The sequence below is a fragment of the Penicillium hordei genome, assembly GCF_028827395.1.
Source record: "Penicillium hordei strain IBT 12815 chromosome Unknown utg000003l_segment0_segment0, whole genome shotgun sequence".
Taxonomy (NCBI): Eukaryota; Fungi; Ascomycota; class Eurotiomycetes; order Eurotiales; family Aspergillaceae; genus Penicillium; species Penicillium hordei.
In genome coordinates, this window is record NW_026623144.1 from 5,083,931 (window position 1) to 5,104,556 (window position 20,626).

Here is a 20,626-nt window from a genome sequence, read left to right on the forward strand (position 1 = left end):
GAGGTGGTTGAATGGTCGAGACTACACTAGAGCTGAGATGATGAATAACTGTACCTTCTATGGTTGTTACTGATCGATTCATCCTTCCGGGGTCCATTCTCAAAACTGCATCCGCTAACGCGAAACCCATTTTTCGAATCTTCTTACAAACCCTAAGCACATCATATCATCGAAACGATTCCAAAGTTCATAACAACACCTAACACCAGCATGGTTCCCATCCAAATTATAGAAAACGGTAAAGCATGTTTGCTCGCCTCAATGATACCAGGATAAGGCGTTCTTTTAACTGCCCACCATGCAAAGTCTCGAACTGGCCATTTGGGAGCAAGATAGACTGTCGGGTGGACTAGATAGAGTGGGAAGTAGATTTTGCCCAAGTATTACAGTGGCCGTGAGAGACTGATGTTCCAATGTGTTGGAGATATGTGTTTTCTGTGAATTTGCTCCAAGCTTTGAAAACCGGCTTTTGAATCTTGAGAGACGAAGATAAGTATGAAAACGTCAAAATCAACAAATATGAACCACGAAACTCAATTGCCATTTGTGCACAGTTGGTAATTGATAGTTGATAGCCCGCGTATTCGGTCCATTGTGATCGAAATTTATATCGACTTGATGGTTGGTGATATCCAGCAGATGCACTATTCTCGAAGGCACATATTGGATATGAGCCCATGGCGCTGCCAAAAGGCTCTAGCCCGCCTAACCAATAACCCGCAACTTCCCACTGAAGCACATTGCAAAAGTACACAAGTTGGTTGAGAAATAGTATGGTGATAAAGGGCAGATAGATTCGAAAGATTCGGCGAGTTGCAGCAGAGCATAATTGACAAAGAACCCCGAATTACTTACCCCATTGGAGAGAAGCCGGAAGAGCGGGAGTTGGATCAGACGACAGTTCTCGGGCGGTTGATCCCAGGAGAACCTGGTCAAAAAGCCAACGAGGCCCTTAGGCTCTTTAAATGGTGTATCACTACAAAAGCTGAGGTGATACCCGGAGGATATCAAGCCACAGAATGCGCTCCACGTCCAGAAAGGAATGTGTGCACAAAGGAAAAAAGTCAATGAGGGTCGAACGCTTCGTGGTTGAACAAAGTAGAATAATTTCCGAGGAAACCTCTGGTATGAAAGTAAATTACAAAATAGTATAGCGTATGAACCGACTTGTCAGCCTAGTTACACTAGTAAAGAACTTGACATCACACAGATCGAGATCGAGTCACAGGAAATAGACGTACTATGTATTAGACATTGTCTTGATCTTGTACTCCGTAATACAGGTGGTAATGGTCTGACACCCTGTAAGACCTTAAACCTCATAGGATGAATAATACATAGTGCATAGAGCTCATCCTGCATTGATGTGAAGGGATTATATATACATGCAGAACTCGTCACAATATGATATGTGAACCACTAAAATTCCAAAAAAAAAGGCAATTGGCAACACCAAAATGATATTCTTCATGTGCCCAAACATAGTACACCCCTGTATATAGGCCCTAGACTAATGCCTACATCACCGAGCCATTTTGGGAGCTGTGAGTTCATTGGTCACATTGCATGCACAATTCAGCTCCGAAGGCACTCCGTAGATTCCCAGTACTTTCGTGGATCTAAATTCTTACTCGGGCCTGTTCGGCTTTAAATACACTGGGCGAGTTTCACATTCGAATGATTCCAATTCACCCAAAGCAAAGAGATAAATATATTAAGTATTAGGATTAAACATTGACTGAGATCCGTCCATTTGGTCAAGCCTTCTTGACCTTTTCCCTCAAACAAAAAAAAATAGCCTTGTAGAGGTTAGTTTCTTCAGACAAACCAACCAAACCCTGTGTGTATAATTCCCCCTGAATGATTTCCAAAGATACAAATCTATATCTTGCCCGATAAGGCCTTCAGTCCCACAGATTCGGTCTGCGCACGAATCTGCTTCCGCCACATAGTTGTATATCGACCATGAGAAGTTAGAAGCTGCTCATGGGTCCCACTCTCTGCGACACGACCTTCGTGCAATACAACAATGTTATCAGCAGTGGTAATGGTGCTCAGCCGATGGGCAATCACTAGCACAGTGCGCCCACGCGATAAGACTGATAGTGCTTCTTGGATATTCTGCTCCGTCTCGGAATCCAATGCGGCCGTTGCCTCGTCAAGCAGAATGATCTGAGGCTTCTTGATAATGGTTCGGGCAATGGCAACGCGCTGTTTCTCACCACCACTTAGTCGCAATCCACGGTCTCCCACCTTGGTTTCATATCCATCGGGGAAGGCCATGATCTTGTCGTGTACACTGGCTGCACGGCAGGCGTCATAGATTTCCTCGTCAGTAGCGTCTTGGTTGGCGTATTTGAGGTTGTACATGAGTGATTCGTTGAATAGAACTGTGTCCTGTGGGACAATGCCGATATGTCTTCGCACAGAGTCAATTGTCAAGGTTTGGGTATCGTGTCCATCAATGAGAAGGCTTCCACCGTTCGGATTGTAGAACCTGTATAGCAAGCGGAAGATTGTGGATTTTCCGCCACCTGATTCTCCTACCAGAGCAGTAGTAGTACCTGGCTTGCAGTGGAAGGTCAATCCATTGAGAGCAGGCCGTCGTGTGTCATACGAGAACTGAATATTGTTAAATGTGATTCGACCGTGGCAGACTGCTAGTGGGGTTGCAGACGGTGCATCCACCACTGATGGCTGGACGCGGAACAGCTCGAGTAAACGCTCTGCATTGATCAATGCAGATTGAATGTATCGGTAGAAGGTACCAAAGATGTTCAATGGGGCTTGAAGTTGGGCCATGTATGTAAGGAGAGTCACAAACTGGCCGACTGCACGTTGACCGCAAGCAACTTGGTAGGCACAAATAAAACAGGTGATTAGAAGGCCAAGCATAAAGATGACATTTTGAAAAATATTCATCAGGTTCTGTGCGAAGAGAGAATGCCATTCTGCCTTGAGGAAGTCTGAGACGGCCCCTCCATAGCGGTTGAACTCGTATTCCTCTGCGTTGAAGTATTTGACGGTTTCGTAGGATACAAGAGAATCATTCCTGTATATATTAGCAAAGCCTAAGCCTAATGGGACAAACAGAGACGAGGAAGTAAAACTTACTTAACAGCGTCTTCCTGCCTAGAAGCGTTCACCATTTGGCGTCGCATATTGGCTCTCCAAGAGGCAATCTTGACAGTTGAATAGAGGTAGAAGAATGTCATGATAGCGACAGCCAATGCGTAGTACACGTCAAATACGACTAGAAAATATCCAATGGCAATGGCCAAATCAATGAACATAGGCAACACTTGAAAGGTCACTTGCTCAAGGAAAGTGTTGATTGAGCTGCCTTTGGTGAGAGCAGAAAGAACCTCGCCCATCTTTTTACCCAGGTGAAAGTCCAGTCCTAGGTTATGAACATGCTCAAATGCAGCGGTTGATAACTCCATGTATGCATACTGGCTCACTGAAATCCACAGGTTTGAACGAACTGACTCAAGGAAACCTTGGCTGCCTTGAAGCCAACGATAAATGATATATAAACAGATGGGCATCCAAGGCACCTGCAAAGTTCCATCACCGGTGGACAATGAGTCTGCAATCACTCCCACCTGATATGGGACTAGGATGTTTACCGCTCGCTGTACAATTAATATAGCAAAGCAGATGACGACAACAACTTGTAACCGGGGAGATTTGTAAGGCCATAGATATGGAAAGAATAGAGAATAACCACTCAGATATTCCATCCAGTTAGTGGAAGGAGTTGTTAAGGGCCGGACCCACGCTTCTACTTCGGGAGTCTGTTGACAATCGGTCAAGACATCACTGTCATCCGAGTGGGCATTGCCTCTTGAATCTAGCAGACTAGTAGTCTCTTCGGGATCGGCATCTTCGGCCTCCTTGGAGGCTCGATGTTTGCGGGTAGATTTGAAGATGTAGGACGTGACCAGCAGTGTGAGAAAAACAATCCGCACAGAACCTGCGGAAATCTCCAATGCCTCCCAAAATGTGATCTTTGTGCGTAATCTTCCACCGAATGGATCACTGACTGTAGGTTCACGGTGCGTATGGGAATACATTGAGACGGAAGTTGAGAGAATCGCGGCCTCGAAGGGAATGGCCGACAGCCATGGGATGAATTGCGCGATTGATGGTGCAGGGTTTGCCTCGAGTAAAGAGATGAAGATGACGGTATGAGTGAAGAAAGACCCAACGACGAAGACCTGGGTTGTTTTGTTAACTTTGATTTCAATTTTTGAAACAGAAGTCCCACCACCACAGCTTGGCCACACCACCACTGCTCTGACTTTGAGATCATAGCATGGATCATATAAATCGCTGCCTCTGCAATATAGGTTGCCAACACAAAAAGATCTAACCAAGCAAACAAGCCTTTGGAACTATTCCACGCAAGCTCCGCGGGCAAGTCCCTGGCTACTGCCATCATCATTCGAGTTCGACTGGGCAGTGGTTTTCCACCAGGGCCATATTGCACTTCAGTATTCCGACTAACATTCTTGGCCACCTGAGAGGAATGGACCAAAAAAAAGGCAAAAAGAACGACGAACAAAACTGGAGGATATCCAAAGCGAAGATATTGGAGCAATTCATGAGCAGCGTTAGCCGAATCCATGGCCGCAAGTTCTCGATAATCGGTGACCCTATATCTCAAGGTTGACTTTGACCGGGTAGTTGAGACAGGAGGAATGGGAATTGCCCAGGAAGGTGTGTGGTTGTCTTCCCATGCGGGGAGTTGGCTGCGAGTTTGAAAGCTGAAGGGTCACAGTTGAGCTGTTGTATGCCCATGTCAGCGCATAGCTAGGGCTTGAGCCCCACATGTATTTAACGCAGTTTTTACCCATTTAATACAAGCCACCTTTTGACCCCTGACTCCGACACATGTTTCAATCCTGACGGTGCTGTCAGTCACTGGAGCCCCGGATGGAAACGAGTAAGGCCACTGTATTGGTTAGTAATTTTGCAGGATCCAAGATTGTGTTGCAAGTGTTGCACATCGATGCATATTCAACCTAAAGATCGGGCCAAAGTCACCAGTTTCATACTTAGTACAAATGGTTTATATTTCCAGTATGGGTACTTTTACTTGTACCTAGGTACAAATTGAAGTCCCTGATTTTGAACCTACATGTTTGCAGGATCACCATCGGACCCAGTGGTTTGGCTCAGGCATTCAAATTTATCTTTATTTTTGACAAACTTGTACACTGCATGACGGACAGAAATAAAGATTAAATCGTCACAGATGCAACATAATCAGAGGGAGGGAGAGATAAGTATCTAACTAAACATAGTATCGCTAGTCAATTCTGCCAGCAAGATAAGTATACTCCTTCAATATGCGTGTAAGGGGTTTAAGAGTCTACGATCTTTTATCCTTGAATTCAATTTGATAAAGATGATTCGCCTACCTCCTGGTAGTGCGGTAAAGATTCATAGGATGATCTGGCTCTAATTGCAGAGATTTGGTGAATTGAGTGAGCATCGTATTCGATCTTTGTCATTTACCTGTAACGATTTGACATATTACCGCGCCGTGGCAGGCTGTGCTTATATTTGCAGCCAGATTGCGAAATAGCCCGGTTTTATTTCCAGTTCATTGACTCTCCGTTAGATTTTGGGCTATACGGAGCACTCCGTGGAGTTTATTATTAGTCGCAGTCAATGCATATCCCGAATTCGGAATTCGCAATAACTATACGAGAAGTAGCTCGCATGATAAATTGCCGCAAATGGTGAACATTTATATATGACGTGACGTGACAATCTAGAATCTTTTACAAAATCCCCTATAGAACTACCCCGCAACTTGTCATCGCATATCCATATTGACTTGAACTATTAATATTCAAGACATACATACGGAGTACAATACAAAGTATGCTCATAACATGCAACCTAGCAGGCTGCATGTATATCATACCGTTTAGGCGGTCATATTGTGGTTCATGAATTATAGCCTATTACTCTTCTATCTGCGCGATACAAATTTTTGGAAAGACAATTGATCCATACGATTTGAATTGTATGTTCCTACTAGGTACATAATTCCCAAGGTTAAAGTTCGGGAAGATGCAGCGGGAAGAACCATGGTTTCGGGTGGGTCGACCTTTTTGGCATATAGGAGAGTGGTTCATGCCCAGGCACTTCAACTCCATAGCTCTTCAGCTGCGATACTATAGTAACTTATAGGCCGACCACTATTGATCAAATTATCAGATTCCCATGGGGGTAGACACAGTAGCTTACTTATGGACAGTTCACTGACTATGTGGATGCTAAAATGTCCTGGGGTAGATTTTGTGACTAGCTGGATTGACATTGATTTGATACCGTCACTGTACTCATAGAAGCTGCGTATTACGTACTTAATACCGCCCAATTAGTTAACTAACTAACTGCTGTTTAGTTATTCATGTTTGTAAATTGACCATCTGGGCTTTCAATAAAGTCATACCTAAGGACTTGATGTGTGATATGTAGATGTAGCTCCTTCCGCCCATCACATTTTCAGCCACTCAGCCCTTAATTGAGATACATCTAGCCCGCATGGGGGCAATGGAAAGATTGATTTGCCTGCTTGAACCTATCTATTCAGCCACAAAAGAGCTGGGCATGCCGGTGGCTCAACGTGTATTACCGTACGGAATACGGGGTAGTAGAACGCTAACCATCCGACGTTCCCCATCCAACCGCGAGGGCATGATTCAGACAGCATATTCTGTTGTAGATTGACCTGGTCACACATAGATTCACCGGGTGTTACATAAGGTGGCACGGCTGAGGAAAGACCCTGATAGTATGTGGATCGTCGTCGTCTGATCCGCGTAGTTTGAGCTTGAGCTTAGAGAACCTTTTTTGCCGACTACAGTGGAATGAAACCGAATAATATATTTATATCCTCTATTTCCCATCTGTGTTCTGTCCTTCTGTCAAAACTTTCTAATCCAATAGAATGGCCGCCTTGGAGTGCGCCAGACTGGAGGAGGGCGTCTTGCCAACTACCCTCGACAAGCTCACTATTCGAACAGAAGATGACGGCAACTTCACATTAACTGCATTGCCTGAGACTGGCTCTGTCAACACAATCGTTGAATCCGTCCTCGGTCACTCCGTTGAGCTCCACCGTCTTCAGGCATCCGGAGCAGAAGGCCAATCCGGCTGTTTCATCTACTTTGTTCGGAACAGTAGCAACCCAGAAAAGACTGTCGCCGTCACAAAGGTATATCCACCAGCATGTCTTAAAGACTTTTTCGAAGAACTCGTTGCATACCGGAGGTTGCTATCTCTTTCCGATCCACCTTCTGCTGCTCGGCCCCTTGGAGTGGGGAGGACGCGCGATGAGAGCACTGCAGAGCCTATGGGGGTGATTGTCTACCAGCTTGCAGAAGGTCGGGCAATCAACACAATCATCCGTGACATTGGTCGGATCTCCATTCTCCGATTGATCGCAAAGCAACCTTGTCTCGACGAAACAAGAGAACTGATGAATGATATTATTCGCGGCGCGCTCCATGGGATCCCAATCAATCATAAATCAAACCAAGCCCCATCACAGGATATCCCCACCGCTGAGATTTTGGGCTATCAATTTAATGGATTGATGACCGACTTGATTTCCGCCGTCCAAGGAGTGGCATTGACACTGGCCAAGCTGCACCGGGAAAAAGCCGAATGGAGCAGCGCCAGCGAATCTGTCGCCGACAAGGTGCGTAGCAAGTTGCAAGGTTGGGTTGAAGAGATCCAGGGCCCATCCCGAGGGCGGTATGAACGCGCTATTGGATCAAATAAAATACAACAACTGGCCTCGTTGGTCGATCGAGCGATTGATTACTCGCGGGAAGAAGGTGTGGCGTCACTACTGCATGGCGATGCCTCGCCGGGAAATTTCTTCTGGGACCCCATCCAAGGAATCACCATGATCGACTACGGGGGACTGGCTCGCTCGATGGATGCGAACGGCCGACCTATTGGGCCGGCAGAAATGGATGCAGCTGGGTTTCACGAACGCCTGCGGAAGTATGCCGGGGATTTCGGAATGAGTGAAGCTGATATTGGCCATGTTCAGGCGGAGTTCTGGAAAGCGTACCAGGCGAATGGTATCCCTATCAACGAAGGGCTTGTCCGGTTGTTCAAAACACGCACGCAACTATCTCGACTATGGTCTGCTGTGGACAAGCAAGGTACATCGCGCGACGAACATAAGGCTGTGCAACTCAGCGAAAAGATCAAATTTGAATGGGAACGTCTTGTCAGTATCTCGCCGGAAAGGATCCAACCATGGAGAGTGCTCGTTGTTGCCAATGCCAGCGGGCCAGGTAAAGGAGGCCTGCCTCTGTTAAACCAAGAGCTAGTCAAAGCCATGTCGGAAATTCCCAATGCATCAGTCACACTGTTTATGGTGCAGCCTGAGAATGAAGTCAAAACGGCATCATCGGGCCATGGTCGGGCTAAAGTGGTCTGCATTCCCTCTAGAGGAGACGATCCAAGTGCCTTGCTCTACCATGTAGCGAAGGTACACCAGCCAGGAGATTATAGTTTACCAATTCCAGACAACCAGCATGCATCCCCATTCAACCTCATCATTGGCCACTCACGATACTCTAGCACCGCAGCTTCCTTGATCCGCGAAAGATGGTATCCCACAGCCAAGCTCGCGCTCATCACACACACTAGTGCGCTGCGTAAGTCCGATTATGCGTGGAAATGGTACGGACAAACACGAGAGCTAGGCTATGTTGAAGCCACTCGGTTGGCAATGCTCGATGAGAGGATTCTCCCTAAAGCAGATTTGGCAGTTGGAGTTGGGCCTGTACTAACAACTGAAGCACGTGAACGAGAGTGGATGGGCCAATGCAATCGGCCACGAGCCAACATGATGGGTCCTCGCTTCCATGAACTAGTTCCAGGCGTGCGCATGGGTGATGCTTGCACGCAGCAGCGACAGCAGCGACAGCCGAGCGACCTCTTTCGGGTCCTCCTCGCTGGTCGAGCAGACGATCCTGCCAAAGGTTTAGATGACGCCGTGTACGCTGTGCGTAAGATCGCACTCTCTGGCAACGATATCTCTCTGGATGTACTGGGACTTCCAGCAGAAGACGTGGAGCGCTGGCAGCAGGCCGTCGACGATATGACAGGCATGTCAGATCTTGTCAGGTTGCACCCTTTCTCTGATGATCCTAACGCTGTCTCACGGTTCTACTGTAACGCGGACCTGGTGATTATGCCATCAATGCACGAGGGATTCGGGATGATCTTTACCGAAGTGGCCGGGCTGGGTGTTCCCATCCTAGTAACGCAGGAAAGCGGTGCGGGCCAGCTTGCGCTTGATGGCAGTCGCATTCCGCCACAAATTGGTCAGGCCTGTGTGGTGATGGATGAGAGCACATATGGAATTGTGCCTTCACCGACAAGCCAGCGCGTAGCTGTTTGGGCTTATCGAATCGACCAGATGAGATGCTACCCGGAGCAAACGAGACGACACGCTCGCTCTCTACAGCGAATCATGCGGGGTTATTCGTGGAAACACGCGGCCAAGGCTCTGCTTCGCTCCGCGATGGAGGGCGAGGGAGATACAGTGCAGATGGCTCATGGCAGTGTTGCGCCGGCATATTCATCATGTCCTCGTCCATCACTTGGGATGAGCGTAGTATCGTCAATGCGTCGAGCCGCACGGACACGAAATCGCAGTGGAAAGCCGAACTTGAAACAGACCGAAGATGTCATGGAAAATCTTCAAGAGATATCTCCAACTATTTCGGCACTAGAAGAGCATGTCTCTTCTGCCGTGGGATCTCCTGTCAACTTACGGAGTCTAGATCCCACTCACCCTGCTGGTTTTTCTGGTGCTATCATTTTCTTTGCCCATGCCAACGATGAATTTGCTAACGAAGAATCATCGCTGGCATCCAATGACTCATCCAAAGGTCGTGTGGTTGCTGTAATTAAACTGTTCGTCCACGGCTTGGACAACGGGATCACGGAGGAGTTGTCGAGCCTTGAATGGCTTCTCCTGCAGACCAAGGGTGACATCAAGACTGCCGCCCCGTTGGCCGTTGGGCGGATGACGTGGGATACCAAACCAGCTGGAGTGGTCACGTATCAAGTTGCACCCGGAGTATCCCTTTACCAGCTCATGATGCAGATGGGCCGCCTACCACCAGGACCTGTGAGAAGAGAGATGCTATCCGTCTTCACTGCCGGTGTACAAGCAGTCGCACGTACCTTGGCCAGATTACACACTCATAGCGTCGAAGGGCGACCAGGCACAGAGTATCTCGAGTGGTATTTTACCGCGGCAACGAAGCGAGTCCAGCAAGCATTGGTGTACAAAGACATTATTCGTTCCGCGGGACTCGAAGCGGACCAGCTCCCCACGAAAATGAATCAACTTATTACCGACTGCAAGCGTGATCTTGCTAGTCGTCCGCGCACCACTGTCGCGCACGGGGATGCCCATCCTGGAAATTTCTTCTATGACCACGCGACGGGACATGTCACTATGATCGACACGACGACGCTGCACTGTTCTCTGGACGAGAATGGTGAGCCGGTTGGGGTACCAGAGCGAGATCTAGGCCATTTCGTGCATATGCTGCGACGGACAGGCGAGCAGTATGGCCTTACTCGACAGGAGATGCAAGAGAGCACAACCGATTTTGTGGAGGCGTATCTTGGAAATGCAGCGGCACCAGCCAACCTGCAAATTATTCGGTTCTTGATGTCATGTTCAGCTCTGTCATTCTTGAATTATGCGGCGCAGTCAGATCAGACAAAGGTAAATCTGCAGGTTAAAATTTTGCAGGATTTATTTCGCCTTGGAGAGGGTTGGACACAATTGGATGGAATGGGAGGATTATAAATAGGGAACCAATGGTTGCTTTGTACTTAGATATTCTTTCGGATCTCGTGATCTAATTGGGGGCTTATGGTGATAATTGACAGTGTTGGATATATTCGATACCTCGATATAGTTTCCCTTTCCGTCTCTCTGCGTTCTTTTGATCACTAGAGTAGATCTAATCGCACCCAGCGTTCGCCAGCAAGTGTTCATCGCCAGACAAAATGTGCCCACCCATCTGCTTGGCTCACTTTCTGGGAGTAATTCCACCAGAGTGTCCCATATTTCGCGGTGCCACATAATGGTGCTAGTAAGACAGATCGACAAAGCCAGCAGAGAGACGTCGGTAAGGAGCCAGACTCGGATGACTGGGGAGAGTGTGGGTTTGGGCTTCACATGATAGGGTTTCAGGTGTCTTCAGCTTAAGCTAATAGCTGTGTTCATTCTGAGCGTGGCTCTCGCAGCTCGATCCTGGGATATCATCCAGCATTCATGAGAGAATTCGAGTGTCAAAAATTCACGTCGCAAATGGATTCGCGTGGATAGTAACGTTATTGACCTTGAATGCTTCAAAACTATCACCCTCCTTGGGTTGAGAAACTTTTCCCTTCTTGTCGACCTTAACATTCGCCTTCTCGAGCTTGGCAAGAACATCACCGCCTTCGTCCTGGGGTGTTAAATTCAACACTTTCCCAAATACAGTACTGGCACCGTCAAGATGTGGTGCCGGCGCGAACGTAATGAAGAATTGACTCCCGTTGATCGTTGCGCCCGTTGCGCCCTGAGAGCCAGGCGCCGTCCTGTCCTTCACCGGACGAGATGCCATTGAGAGAATGCCCCGTGCGTTGTGTCGGAGCGACGGGAGATGGATTTCTTGGTTCATTGCTGCCGGGTGGTAGATCGATGTGCCGCCTTTCGGGATCTCGAAATCGAGCATTGGTTTCGTACTTGTTTGATGCGCAGCGGGGCCGAGAGAGATGTCTCCGCCCTGGACCATGAATCCTGCGATGAGGCGGTGGAATGGTGTGTTGTTATATGCGCCACATGCGCAGAGGGCGAGGAAGTTCTCTGCGGTTTGGGGTACTGCCTCGCAGAAAAGCTCGACCTTGAGATCACCTTGGGTGGTATGTAACTGTTGAAACCGTAATTAGCATCACGCCATAGAAAGAAGGGTTTTAGACATAGTCCGAAGTATGATTGATATGTGAACTTACTGTAACAGACATGTTGAGGGGATTCGGTGAGGTAATACTGAACTGCAAGAGGACCAGACGCGGCATCGAGACCACGAGCCCTGGGCCCGATAGAGTGCTTAGTCATGTTTTCTTATCGATACGCCAGGCAATTAATTGCAGATGTTTGGTTGTCAGTCTGATCCCTTCAATTCACAGTTGGTTCAATTTGAAATCTGGATACGCTGGAAGGTTCTCGGGAACTAACCTTTGCCCTTTGCCTTCTCAATTGTCCCTGACTTGCCTGAGTACGGCCATATCCTACATCGCCCCTTCCTCAAGCAAAGCCGATTTGATCCACAACACCTCAAGAACAATGAACAATCGACCGGTGGAACAGGCGTTGAGCACATTAGTGCCGACTCATGCCAACGACCTCCCACAAGAACTACTCAGCTATGCAATGTCACTAGTGGCACAGTCCCGGAGCTTCTCGAGCAGTCTGAAGCCCGAAGAGGAAATCGCTCGACCATATGCCTGCGCCGAAATCGCTTGCAGAAGGTGGGCTTCAAGTCCCGAATGAAGTCTTTCTATGGCTGGCTTGATTCTAAGATGCTAATTGTTTACACTTAACATCTATAGGTTGACCCGAACTCTTAAACTTCCTCCGCTGCTCGGACATGCGCCATGTCCTCCGCGCGTATACAAAAAGCTTTATTCATACCTCGACCGATCTCTCACATCAAGCTCCACTGGCCTCAAACGCTCAACAAGCGGGTCGGTTCCCGGCACACCCTCACGCGCCGGTTCAGCGCAGACCACACCAACGAAGGGCACGGCAGCCAGGAACACCCCTTCCAAGGCAGTAGCACCAACACCGCGAGGCCTACAGAATACACCTTCAAAGTCAACGCCCTTGAAACGAAGTATGAGCACAGCAAACAGGCTCGAGAGTCCCTCAAAAACAGCAAGAAAGGCCACAGTCCCCCGAACGAAGGATGTTCACGGGTCAACCATCATTCCAGATGCCCCGGCTTGGGTAATGACAGCTATTCGGACTGTATGCAAGATTCTCTCGACACCTGCCCCGCGCACAAACACCTGGTCTAGGCCTCCAATCTCGAGGACCCTGCCTCCGCATATCTTTTCTGGCGTGTCGTCTGTCCTCTATCTTACGTCGAGCATGTCCAACGACGAACCGGGATGGGACCGGGAGAGCTTGGATTTCCTGGAGCCTATTGTTTCTATCAATGGCTCTGATAAGGACAATGATTTCAAAGAACTGGTCTATGCCATGGCTGTGGCTGTATACTTCCTCGTGCTTGCCCGTCGGCGTAACCCCGGGCCGGATGCAGAGGCGGATATCGAAGCGCAGAAGATGGACAAGAAGACTTTTATTGAAATGCGTCAGACGGCATTGAACAGCCTTGGGTTGAAGGCTAATGACCGGAGACATCGCGATGATGTTGACCAATGGATCACTCTTATCATGGAGCAAGGGTGGGCAAAAGGCCAGGAATGGTTTGAGAACATCCCCTATGCTGGACAGCTCTACGGTGAAGATGAGGAAGGCAGGTCTTACCAAGATCTGGACGAAGAAGATGCGACACTTAGGGGTGTTAGGCCGCCTAAACGTTCGGCGGCCGGGAGTGGGACTCGTGCATCGCAGTCAGATCATGTTCCACGTGGCGGTCTTTTGCCTGGCTTGGGGACGATGATGCAGGATCGAATTGACTGGCTGAGTGACGATCGTCAAGAGGATTATATGAATTGGAAAGCGGACATCATCGCTCGCATCGAAGGTGCAGCTGCTTAATCGCCATGCGACGAGAGCTTATTCCAAAGGGGACACAGCCTACTAGTTCAATTGATACCCCAAGATATGAATCAACATGTAATTTCTATATATATCCTCGATAAGCAAAGAGATAGGCTTTGCCATGTCTATGTTTTAATTGTATGCTCCTTTTTCCCCAGAGCAACCCAATGCCCAGAGTCAAAATTGTGGTAACCCAACTCCATGCGCCGTCAATGGCGCCAAACCCAATGACCACTCATTCTCAGTACCAAATGCTCCTCGTCCGGTGATGAGGAATGGACTCATTTTTCTCTGCCTCTAGGTTTTTCATCGTGTCGTACAAGAAAAAGTCGATCAGAATCGCATTGATGCCATACGTCTTTCGCGGTTTTTCCACGATCTTCAATTTATTACCCGACTCATCCGAGTTGTCGGTTTCGAAGTTCTCACTGCCGTCTGAAATACTCTTTGAAAGGTGGGGTTGGCGGTTCATTTTGACCTCGGGGTGTTGTTTTTCGATCTCTCGTTTGATCAACTCAACACACCAGATACTCGTTCCACGAAGCTCGATCTCCCAGTTTGAGCCTGGCTCGATGGGCTTCAGGTCACGGATATGGTTTTCCAATTTAGGTGCGTAGCGAAGACAGTTCAGCTGGTGTAGCATCTGCGGAATGCGGTAGTCTAGGATATATAGTTAGAATGAGTTTGACAGGGTGGTGAGGTCAGTAATAGTCGTACCTGCAAACATGGTGATCTTGTCAATGTCGTGGAATTCACCAAAGTCTTCGCCATTGAAACAGGCCCAGAGATCGGCAACTAGAATTTGAGCACGTTTGTACAGTCGGACTCTCTTTCCGTGGAAGATGGTCTCGTCGCGGAAGCAGGCAAAGCTCTCTGTCAAGATATTGACCAGTCCTGCAGCGGAGAGGTTGGCGCTGTCAATGCAGTTGACGAAGCTGCCGCCGAACTCCTATATCCGGTTAGTATACCTCGTAAAGCCAAAGTAGCGAGGGATAATACCTCGCAAAGGACCTCGCCTGCTTCACGAAGGCACTGCACTCGTTCTTTGAACATAGGAATCTCTCCATCTGTTGCAGATCGGAATACATGTTTAAGTAGCTCCTCCGTGCACCTCTCTTCGTCCACCCAGAAGTCGGGGGTTGTGATTGGAATGTCTGAAGTTGGGGTAAGCACTTATCATCCTAAAAGTAAATTTCATTTAACAGAACTGACCTTCATCAAGGGCTCTTTGTAGTGCAGCAACCAGACTCCAATAACCAGTCCACAGCTTGCCACGATATTCAATACAGAAACGTTTTGGCTCTTCCTCCTCTTCAGACCAGAAACTAAAGTTCAACAAGTCCATTGTAAAGATGAAATCGACTGTGCTCTCGTCCTTGGTCTGTGGGTGTAATTCGTGCTCCGACCAGGTGTGCGTGGAATACTCTTTCTTCTGCATCATACGCCATATAGTTTCAGCAGCTCCTTTGGTATGAGCAAGGCTGACTGCGACATCAATGGCATTGTCAAAGACATACTGAGCCCCCTCAAGCACTTTAGTCTCTGGTGGGGCATTCTTTGGCCTTTCGCCCAGTCCGAAATGCTGGCGAAGAAGCTCTACCAACTCAGGATCGGCTTCATCGTCGGAATTGGCCTCGATCTGATCATTTCGCTGGGCTGGAATTGGGTCCAATGATGGCATGATATTCGTGTTGTTTAATCTTGATTGAAAGCAAATGGGAATATAAGGAGTCAGGGGTATCTCCTTTGATATCGAAAGGATTCCTGCGGTGAGAAGCTAGTCCCGGCAGATATTCCACCCCACCTGGATATTGGAATCCTTTTGAGGCTAGAACAAGAAAACGGTGTATAAAAATACTTAAACACGACGAACCCTTTGAACGATCCGTGGTTTTTTTTTTCTCGCCACACCGAGATTTTGATCCGATGGTCTCTGGATAGAGTCACCGGTTATGTAAGCAGACACAATATGCCCATAATGTATCTGGAAAGCTTTCAGATTTGGGCTATGGTGGTATAGGGCCTGTGATATCGACTTATGTCTAAAAGTATTCGCTATAAGCACAAGAGAGGTGAGTACGTTACAGTTTGGTTTGTAGTAACACAGGCTCTGCGGGTCTGGCCTACCTGGTACCTGATCAGAAGAATATATGGATAGCATCGTCATGACCATGAAACAGGCACCTTTTATTTTGGGATCAAACTCAAGTTCATTTTCTCAAAAGATGGCGATCGGAGTATATGCGCCACTACATATATACTTTGCCGGAATGCAAAGATAATCACTTATAGGAAATATCACCAAACAACATCAATTACATTCTACACCATATATTCTATTTATCTATTCACCTATTCACAAGCAAAAAACAAATAGAAAGGTGTAGACCGAAAGTAAGTGGAAACCCACGTGTGAGGCTCCTAGCAAGTGCCGTCATCGAACAACGGTCACTGTTTCCGGCTCAGCACTTCTTCCACTTGCTCCCTTTTTTAACCTTTTCCCCCTTCGCGATTTATCTTTAGAACAAACACATCACTACATCACCACATCACTACACCATCCAACCATTACAACACTACAATACTACTTGATCGCGATCATCGTCTACTGCCCGCCATGCGGGAGAGCTCCCTCAAGCGCTCCCTCGGAGTAGACCTCACCCGCTCCCTCAGAGAGGTAAGTACAGCACAGCTGGCGCGTAATCCTGGTGTTCAAGTGACACTGGTCTGAAAATATATTCTGACAGTTCTCTCATCACGTGTAGTCACGCGTTCTGCTTGTCGGCGCAGGCGGCATCGGCTGCGAGCTACTGAAAAACCTCGTCCTCACCGGGTTCGGCGAAATCCACATCATCGACCTCGATACCATTGATTTGAGCAATCTCAATCGTCAGTTCCTGTTTCGACATGAGCATATTAAGAAATCAAAGGCCTTAGTACGTCAAACCAACCCACCCCGCGCACTTGCGCCGCTCCCTTGCGATCCTCCCCGACTCAAGCGCCGCGCTTCCGCATTGTGTGAGCGGTTCAGCGATAGCGGATATGGAATACTGAGATATGGATACTTTCATCTAGGTTGCCAAGGAAGTTGCGCAAAAGTTCCGATCTGACGCAAAGCTCGAGGCCTACCATGCGAACATTATGGACGCCCAGTTTAGCGTCTCGTGGTTCGAGTCCTTCAACGTCGTATTTAATGCGCTAGACAACATCGCCGCAAGACGTCATGTGAACAAGATGTGCCTTACGGCCAATGTACCCTTGATCGAAAGTGGAACTACTGGCTTCAATGGCCAGGTTCAAGTCATTCAAAAGGTATTTCAGAAAAGTGACATCTAGCTCTGCAGATTGGGCGCATCTATTGACTGCGCATTCTACTAGTCGCAAACCGAGTGCTATGATTGCACACCGAAAGAAACCCCCAAGTCGTTCCCCGTGTGTACGCTCCGCACCAACCCCAGCCAGCCGATTCATTGCATTGTTTGGGCGAAGAGCTACCTCTTGCCGTAAGACCCAGCTCCTAAACTGTCCACTTTGAATGCTCACCTTTGAGTAGGGAACTTTTTGGCGATAGCGAAGACGAAGCACCGGAGGTGGATACCTCGGAGAACGCAGATAATGGTTGGTTCAATTTCTTGTATTACTTGACGCTGAACCTGACATACGGCTAGCAAATGAAATTGCAGAACTGCGCAAGGAAGCACTGGAGCTCAAAGAGTTGAGACAATCGCTAGGCACCGAGGAAGCCTATCAGAAGATCTTTGATAAAGTTTTTCGAAGGGACATAATACGATTACAGGCCATGCAGGATATGTGGAAGGAAAGGGACCCACCACAGCTCCTTGACTTTGCTCAACTCCAAGAAGAATCCGCTTCGATTGCTTCGACCATCTCCACGCATGACCAGGTAGTGTGGACATTAGCGGAGAATCTCAGCGTTTTCAAGGATAGGTAGGAACTATCCGTTGCCGACAACACATGTTGAATAAACTAACACACTATAGCTTGAACCGGTTGACCCATCGTCTAAAGCAACTTCAAGAAAAGAGCCTTCCGGACCAAGATTCCCCGATCCTGACATTCGATAAAGATGATGTGGACACTTTGGACTTCGTTACCGCAACAGCTAATCTACGGGCTGCTATTTTCCACCTTGAGCTCAAATCCAAATTCGATGTCAAGCGTGAGTTTATCAAATAAGTGTACATTTCAAGACGATCATTATTAACAAAGCTTCTACAGAGATGGCGGGCAATATCATTCCTGCCATTGCAACAACCAATGCCATGACGGCTGGACTATGTGTTCTTCAGTCATTGAAGGTGTTTCAAAACAACTTGATGCAGGCCAAAATGGTAAGAAACGAACAAGCGTGCCCACTACTACCAAAGCTAACAAACCATCGCTCTAAAAGGTTTTCCTGGAGAGATCCGGTGCTCGTGCGATCAATTCAGACTCGTTGAACCCCCCAAACCCCGATTGCCCTGTCTGTTCCCCTGCGGTGGCTCAGGTTGAAATTGACCTGGAGCTCGCAACCCTTGAACACCTCATCCAGGACGTTCTTCGGATGGAGCTGGGTTATGGTGAATATCTTTCTATTGGTTTTGGCAGTAAATCGATCTACGACCCCGATTTCACCGATAATCTGCAGGAAAAATTGTTTGACCTCGGCATTAAGAATGAGAGCTTCATCACGGTATACGATGAGAATGAACCAGAGCGAATCAATCTTGAGCTGGTGATCATTGCAAGGTAAAGCGCCGTCTTCTCAAGAACACTGGGCAATATTGACTAATTGATTTGGAGAAATGAGCCATCTTCCAAGGACTCCAAACCCGCAGCGCTGCAGAAGATGGTTGAGATACCCCTAAAACCCGAGCAGCCCGAGCAGCCTGCGCAGCCTGCGCAGCCTGCGCAGCCTTCTGCCGATATTCTACCAATTAACGGTGATGCCCTGCAGCCCGAGAAGCTTGATGATCCAACTGTGACTGGGAAGCGCAAGCGTGAAGGCTCAAGTGACGAGGTGGAGCTTAGCAGCCACGATGCCAAACGGCTCGCCAGTGCATCCGTTCCTGACTCTAAGGGCATTGAAGCTATCGTTCTTGACGATGATGCCAACGATGATGAGGGAGGTATCATCATGATTGATGATTGATGCTGAAATCGGACTTTCACGTGACAGCTCAAGGTATTACTAGCAGCCATCACAGTTGTTTATCTTGATATCATTCTCTTCATACTTTCGGTATTTCCCCCTTTTTTTTTTTTTTTTTTTTTTTTGCTTACTACCTACCCCCTCCAAATCCTTCTGTATCATATGGCATAAAGGCGAACCTGATTTCAGTTAAGTGGAGGGGTTCAATATCACAGGTTGATGGGCATGCTTTGGATATGGACATGATAATGCATTATGGCACTTTTGTATCTCAACTACTCAATGGCGTTTTTTCGGGTTGATAGATTACTAGAATATGACCTGAGAATAACAACACAGCCTGGCCAAAGTATTAAGCTTACGTTTGGGCTGAATCCTGCGGGAATTGAGGAACTAGTTGAAGGATTGTAGACTGGTAAGGGCAAGTAAGGCCAAGTAATTGAGAGTTACGGTTTATGAGATATCCAACTATATGGTGTTTTCTCGCTTCAAACGGGTCGGCTCGCTTAAGAACTCGAAGCGAGATCCGAGAGCACGTCGTATGTACATGAATTACAACTAGAGTATGAGAGCCTATGAAAATGCCGCCGAAAATGATCAGAGGGTTCGCCATGAGCGCTAATGAATTCCTCGCTGGCGTCGAAGGCGTGATGCCGATAGACTGCCATGAGAAAGTCCTTTGGTGGAAGGATCTACAAAAATACCGTTTATATTCGAGACGGTCTCTCGCCCTATATTGTTACAGAAGCCACAGCATCAACCCTCGATGTTCAATTGATTAATAACATCTTCAGGAAAGAAGGTTCTGGCAAGGCTGCATGGAAGTTGAGTGACACCACCTTTGCCGTGAACAATAATGCATTCTACGGCTCCATCGACACTTACTCCAACGCTACCAATTCGTTCACTGGGGCGCCAGGTCTAGCCGCTCCTGGATTGAGGGACCCCAAGGCATATAAACTCCTGACTGGTTATGCTACCTTGGATTCTGCAATCGCTGTGCCTGGTGACGCAGCCGTGTATTTCTTCAACAACCCCACAAGGGCAAACAAGAATCAGGGATTCTACTCTGGTGCTGGAACAAAGACTCCGGCATGGATTAGTCGCTTCGATGATTCGAGTTTATCCGGCTGGACCACCACAGGAACCGTCTCTATTGTGGCACACCCGTCCGGCGGGCTAGGTAAATCGCTTTCGCTCGCTTCTGGTGTTTCAATTACCAGAGCTATTTCTCTCACTGGTCCGTTCCGTCTTAATGTGAGAATTTGGAATTCGGCTGGTACTGGCACCTCGCCATCAGCTGAAATCCTGGGGATTTCGATGTCTGCTACTGTGAAGTTTACTGCTATTACACCCTATAGACAAGGTGAATGGCAAATTCTGGAAATTACTTTCTCTGACAATGCTTCGAATGTTACTGTGGACGGAGAATCTGTCACTTTGATCTCTGCAAAGCACAGTTCTATAGTTACCACCGTATTTGTTAGGATTAATGGTGGATCGATGGGTTTGATTGTCGATGATATATTTGTTATAGCTGTCTGAATGCTGTGGTATATATGAGAGTGCATCATTGGAAACATCCAATTTATACACGCAGATGTTCTTCACAAATACACTTGTTTTAT

At 47.7% G+C, this 20,626-nt stretch overlaps 8 protein-coding genes across 8 annotated transcripts; 4 read left to right on the forward strand and 4 right to left on the reverse strand.

Moving 5' to 3' along the window:
- Positions 1–161: 161 nt before the first annotated feature.
- On the reverse strand, positions 162–679 carry N7537_007128 (uncharacterized protein; the record flags this gene model as incomplete). The annotated part of the gene is made up of 2 exons (XM_056898185.1): positions 162–349; positions 388–679. 2 exons carry the CDS (start codon positions 677–679, stop codon positions 162–164), a joined length of 480 nt encoding a protein of 159 aa, XP_056753970.1.
- A 1,202-nt stretch (positions 680–1,881) lies between these two features.
- On the reverse strand, positions 1,882–4,630 carry N7537_007129 (uncharacterized protein; the record flags this gene model as incomplete). The annotated part of the gene is made up of 3 exons (XM_056898186.1): positions 1,882–3,052; positions 3,115–4,220; positions 4,271–4,630. 3 exons carry the CDS (start codon positions 4,628–4,630, stop codon positions 1,882–1,884), a joined length of 2,637 nt encoding a protein of 878 aa, XP_056753971.1.
- Positions 4,631–6,970: 2,340 nt separating this feature from the next.
- On the forward strand, positions 6,971–10,876 carry N7537_007130 (uncharacterized protein; the record flags this gene model as incomplete). The annotated part of the gene is made up of 1 exon (XM_056898187.1): positions 6,971–10,876. The coding sequence occupies one exon, from the start codon at positions 6,971–6,973 to the stop codon at positions 10,874–10,876; it is 3,906 nt and encodes a 1,301-aa protein (XP_056753972.1).
- Positions 10,877–11,372: 496 nt separating this feature from the next.
- Positions 11,373–12,081, reverse strand: cyp5 (uncharacterized protein; the record flags this gene model as incomplete). The annotated part of the gene is made up of 2 exons (XM_056898188.1): positions 11,373–11,987; positions 12,070–12,081. 2 exons carry the CDS (start codon positions 12,079–12,081, stop codon positions 11,373–11,375), a joined length of 627 nt encoding a protein of 208 aa, XP_056753973.1.
- A 322-nt stretch (positions 12,082–12,403) lies between these two features.
- N7537_007132 (uncharacterized protein) lies at positions 12,404–13,843 on the forward strand (the record flags this gene model as incomplete). Its single annotated transcript, XM_056898189.1, has 2 exons — positions 12,404–12,588; positions 12,670–13,843. 2 exons carry the CDS (start codon positions 12,404–12,406, stop codon positions 13,841–13,843), a joined length of 1,359 nt encoding a protein of 452 aa, XP_056753974.1.
- Positions 13,844–14,087: 244 nt separating this feature from the next.
- On the reverse strand, positions 14,088–15,527 carry N7537_007133 (queuosine 5'-phosphate N-glycosylase/hydrolase; the record flags this gene model as incomplete). The annotated part of the gene is made up of 4 exons (XM_056898190.1): positions 14,088–14,506; positions 14,564–14,795; positions 14,846–15,000; positions 15,059–15,527. The coding sequence occupies 4 exons, from the start codon at positions 15,525–15,527 to the stop codon at positions 14,088–14,090; spliced, it is 1,275 nt and encodes a 424-aa protein (XP_056753975.1).
- Positions 15,528–16,071: 544 nt separating this feature from the next.
- Positions 16,072–18,998, forward strand: N7537_007134 (E1 ubiquitin-activating protein ubaB; the record flags this gene model as incomplete). Its single annotated transcript, XM_056898191.1, has 12 exons — positions 16,072–16,083; positions 16,139–16,293; positions 16,370–16,523; positions 16,612–16,782; positions 16,922–17,158; positions 17,225–17,349; positions 17,400–17,464; positions 17,515–17,794; positions 17,848–18,026; positions 18,086–18,198; positions 18,258–18,595; positions 18,650–18,998. The coding sequence occupies 12 exons, from the start codon at positions 16,072–16,074 to the stop codon at positions 18,996–18,998; spliced, it is 2,178 nt and encodes a 725-aa protein (XP_056753976.1).
- Positions 18,999–19,664: 666 nt separating this feature from the next.
- Positions 19,665–20,543, forward strand: N7537_007135 (Pectin lyase fold/virulence factor; the record flags this gene model as incomplete). The annotated part of the gene is made up of 1 exon (XM_056898192.1): positions 19,665–20,543. One exon carries the CDS (start codon positions 19,665–19,667, stop codon positions 20,541–20,543), a length of 879 nt encoding a protein of 292 aa, XP_056753977.1.
- Positions 20,544–20,626: the final 83 nt, after the last annotated feature.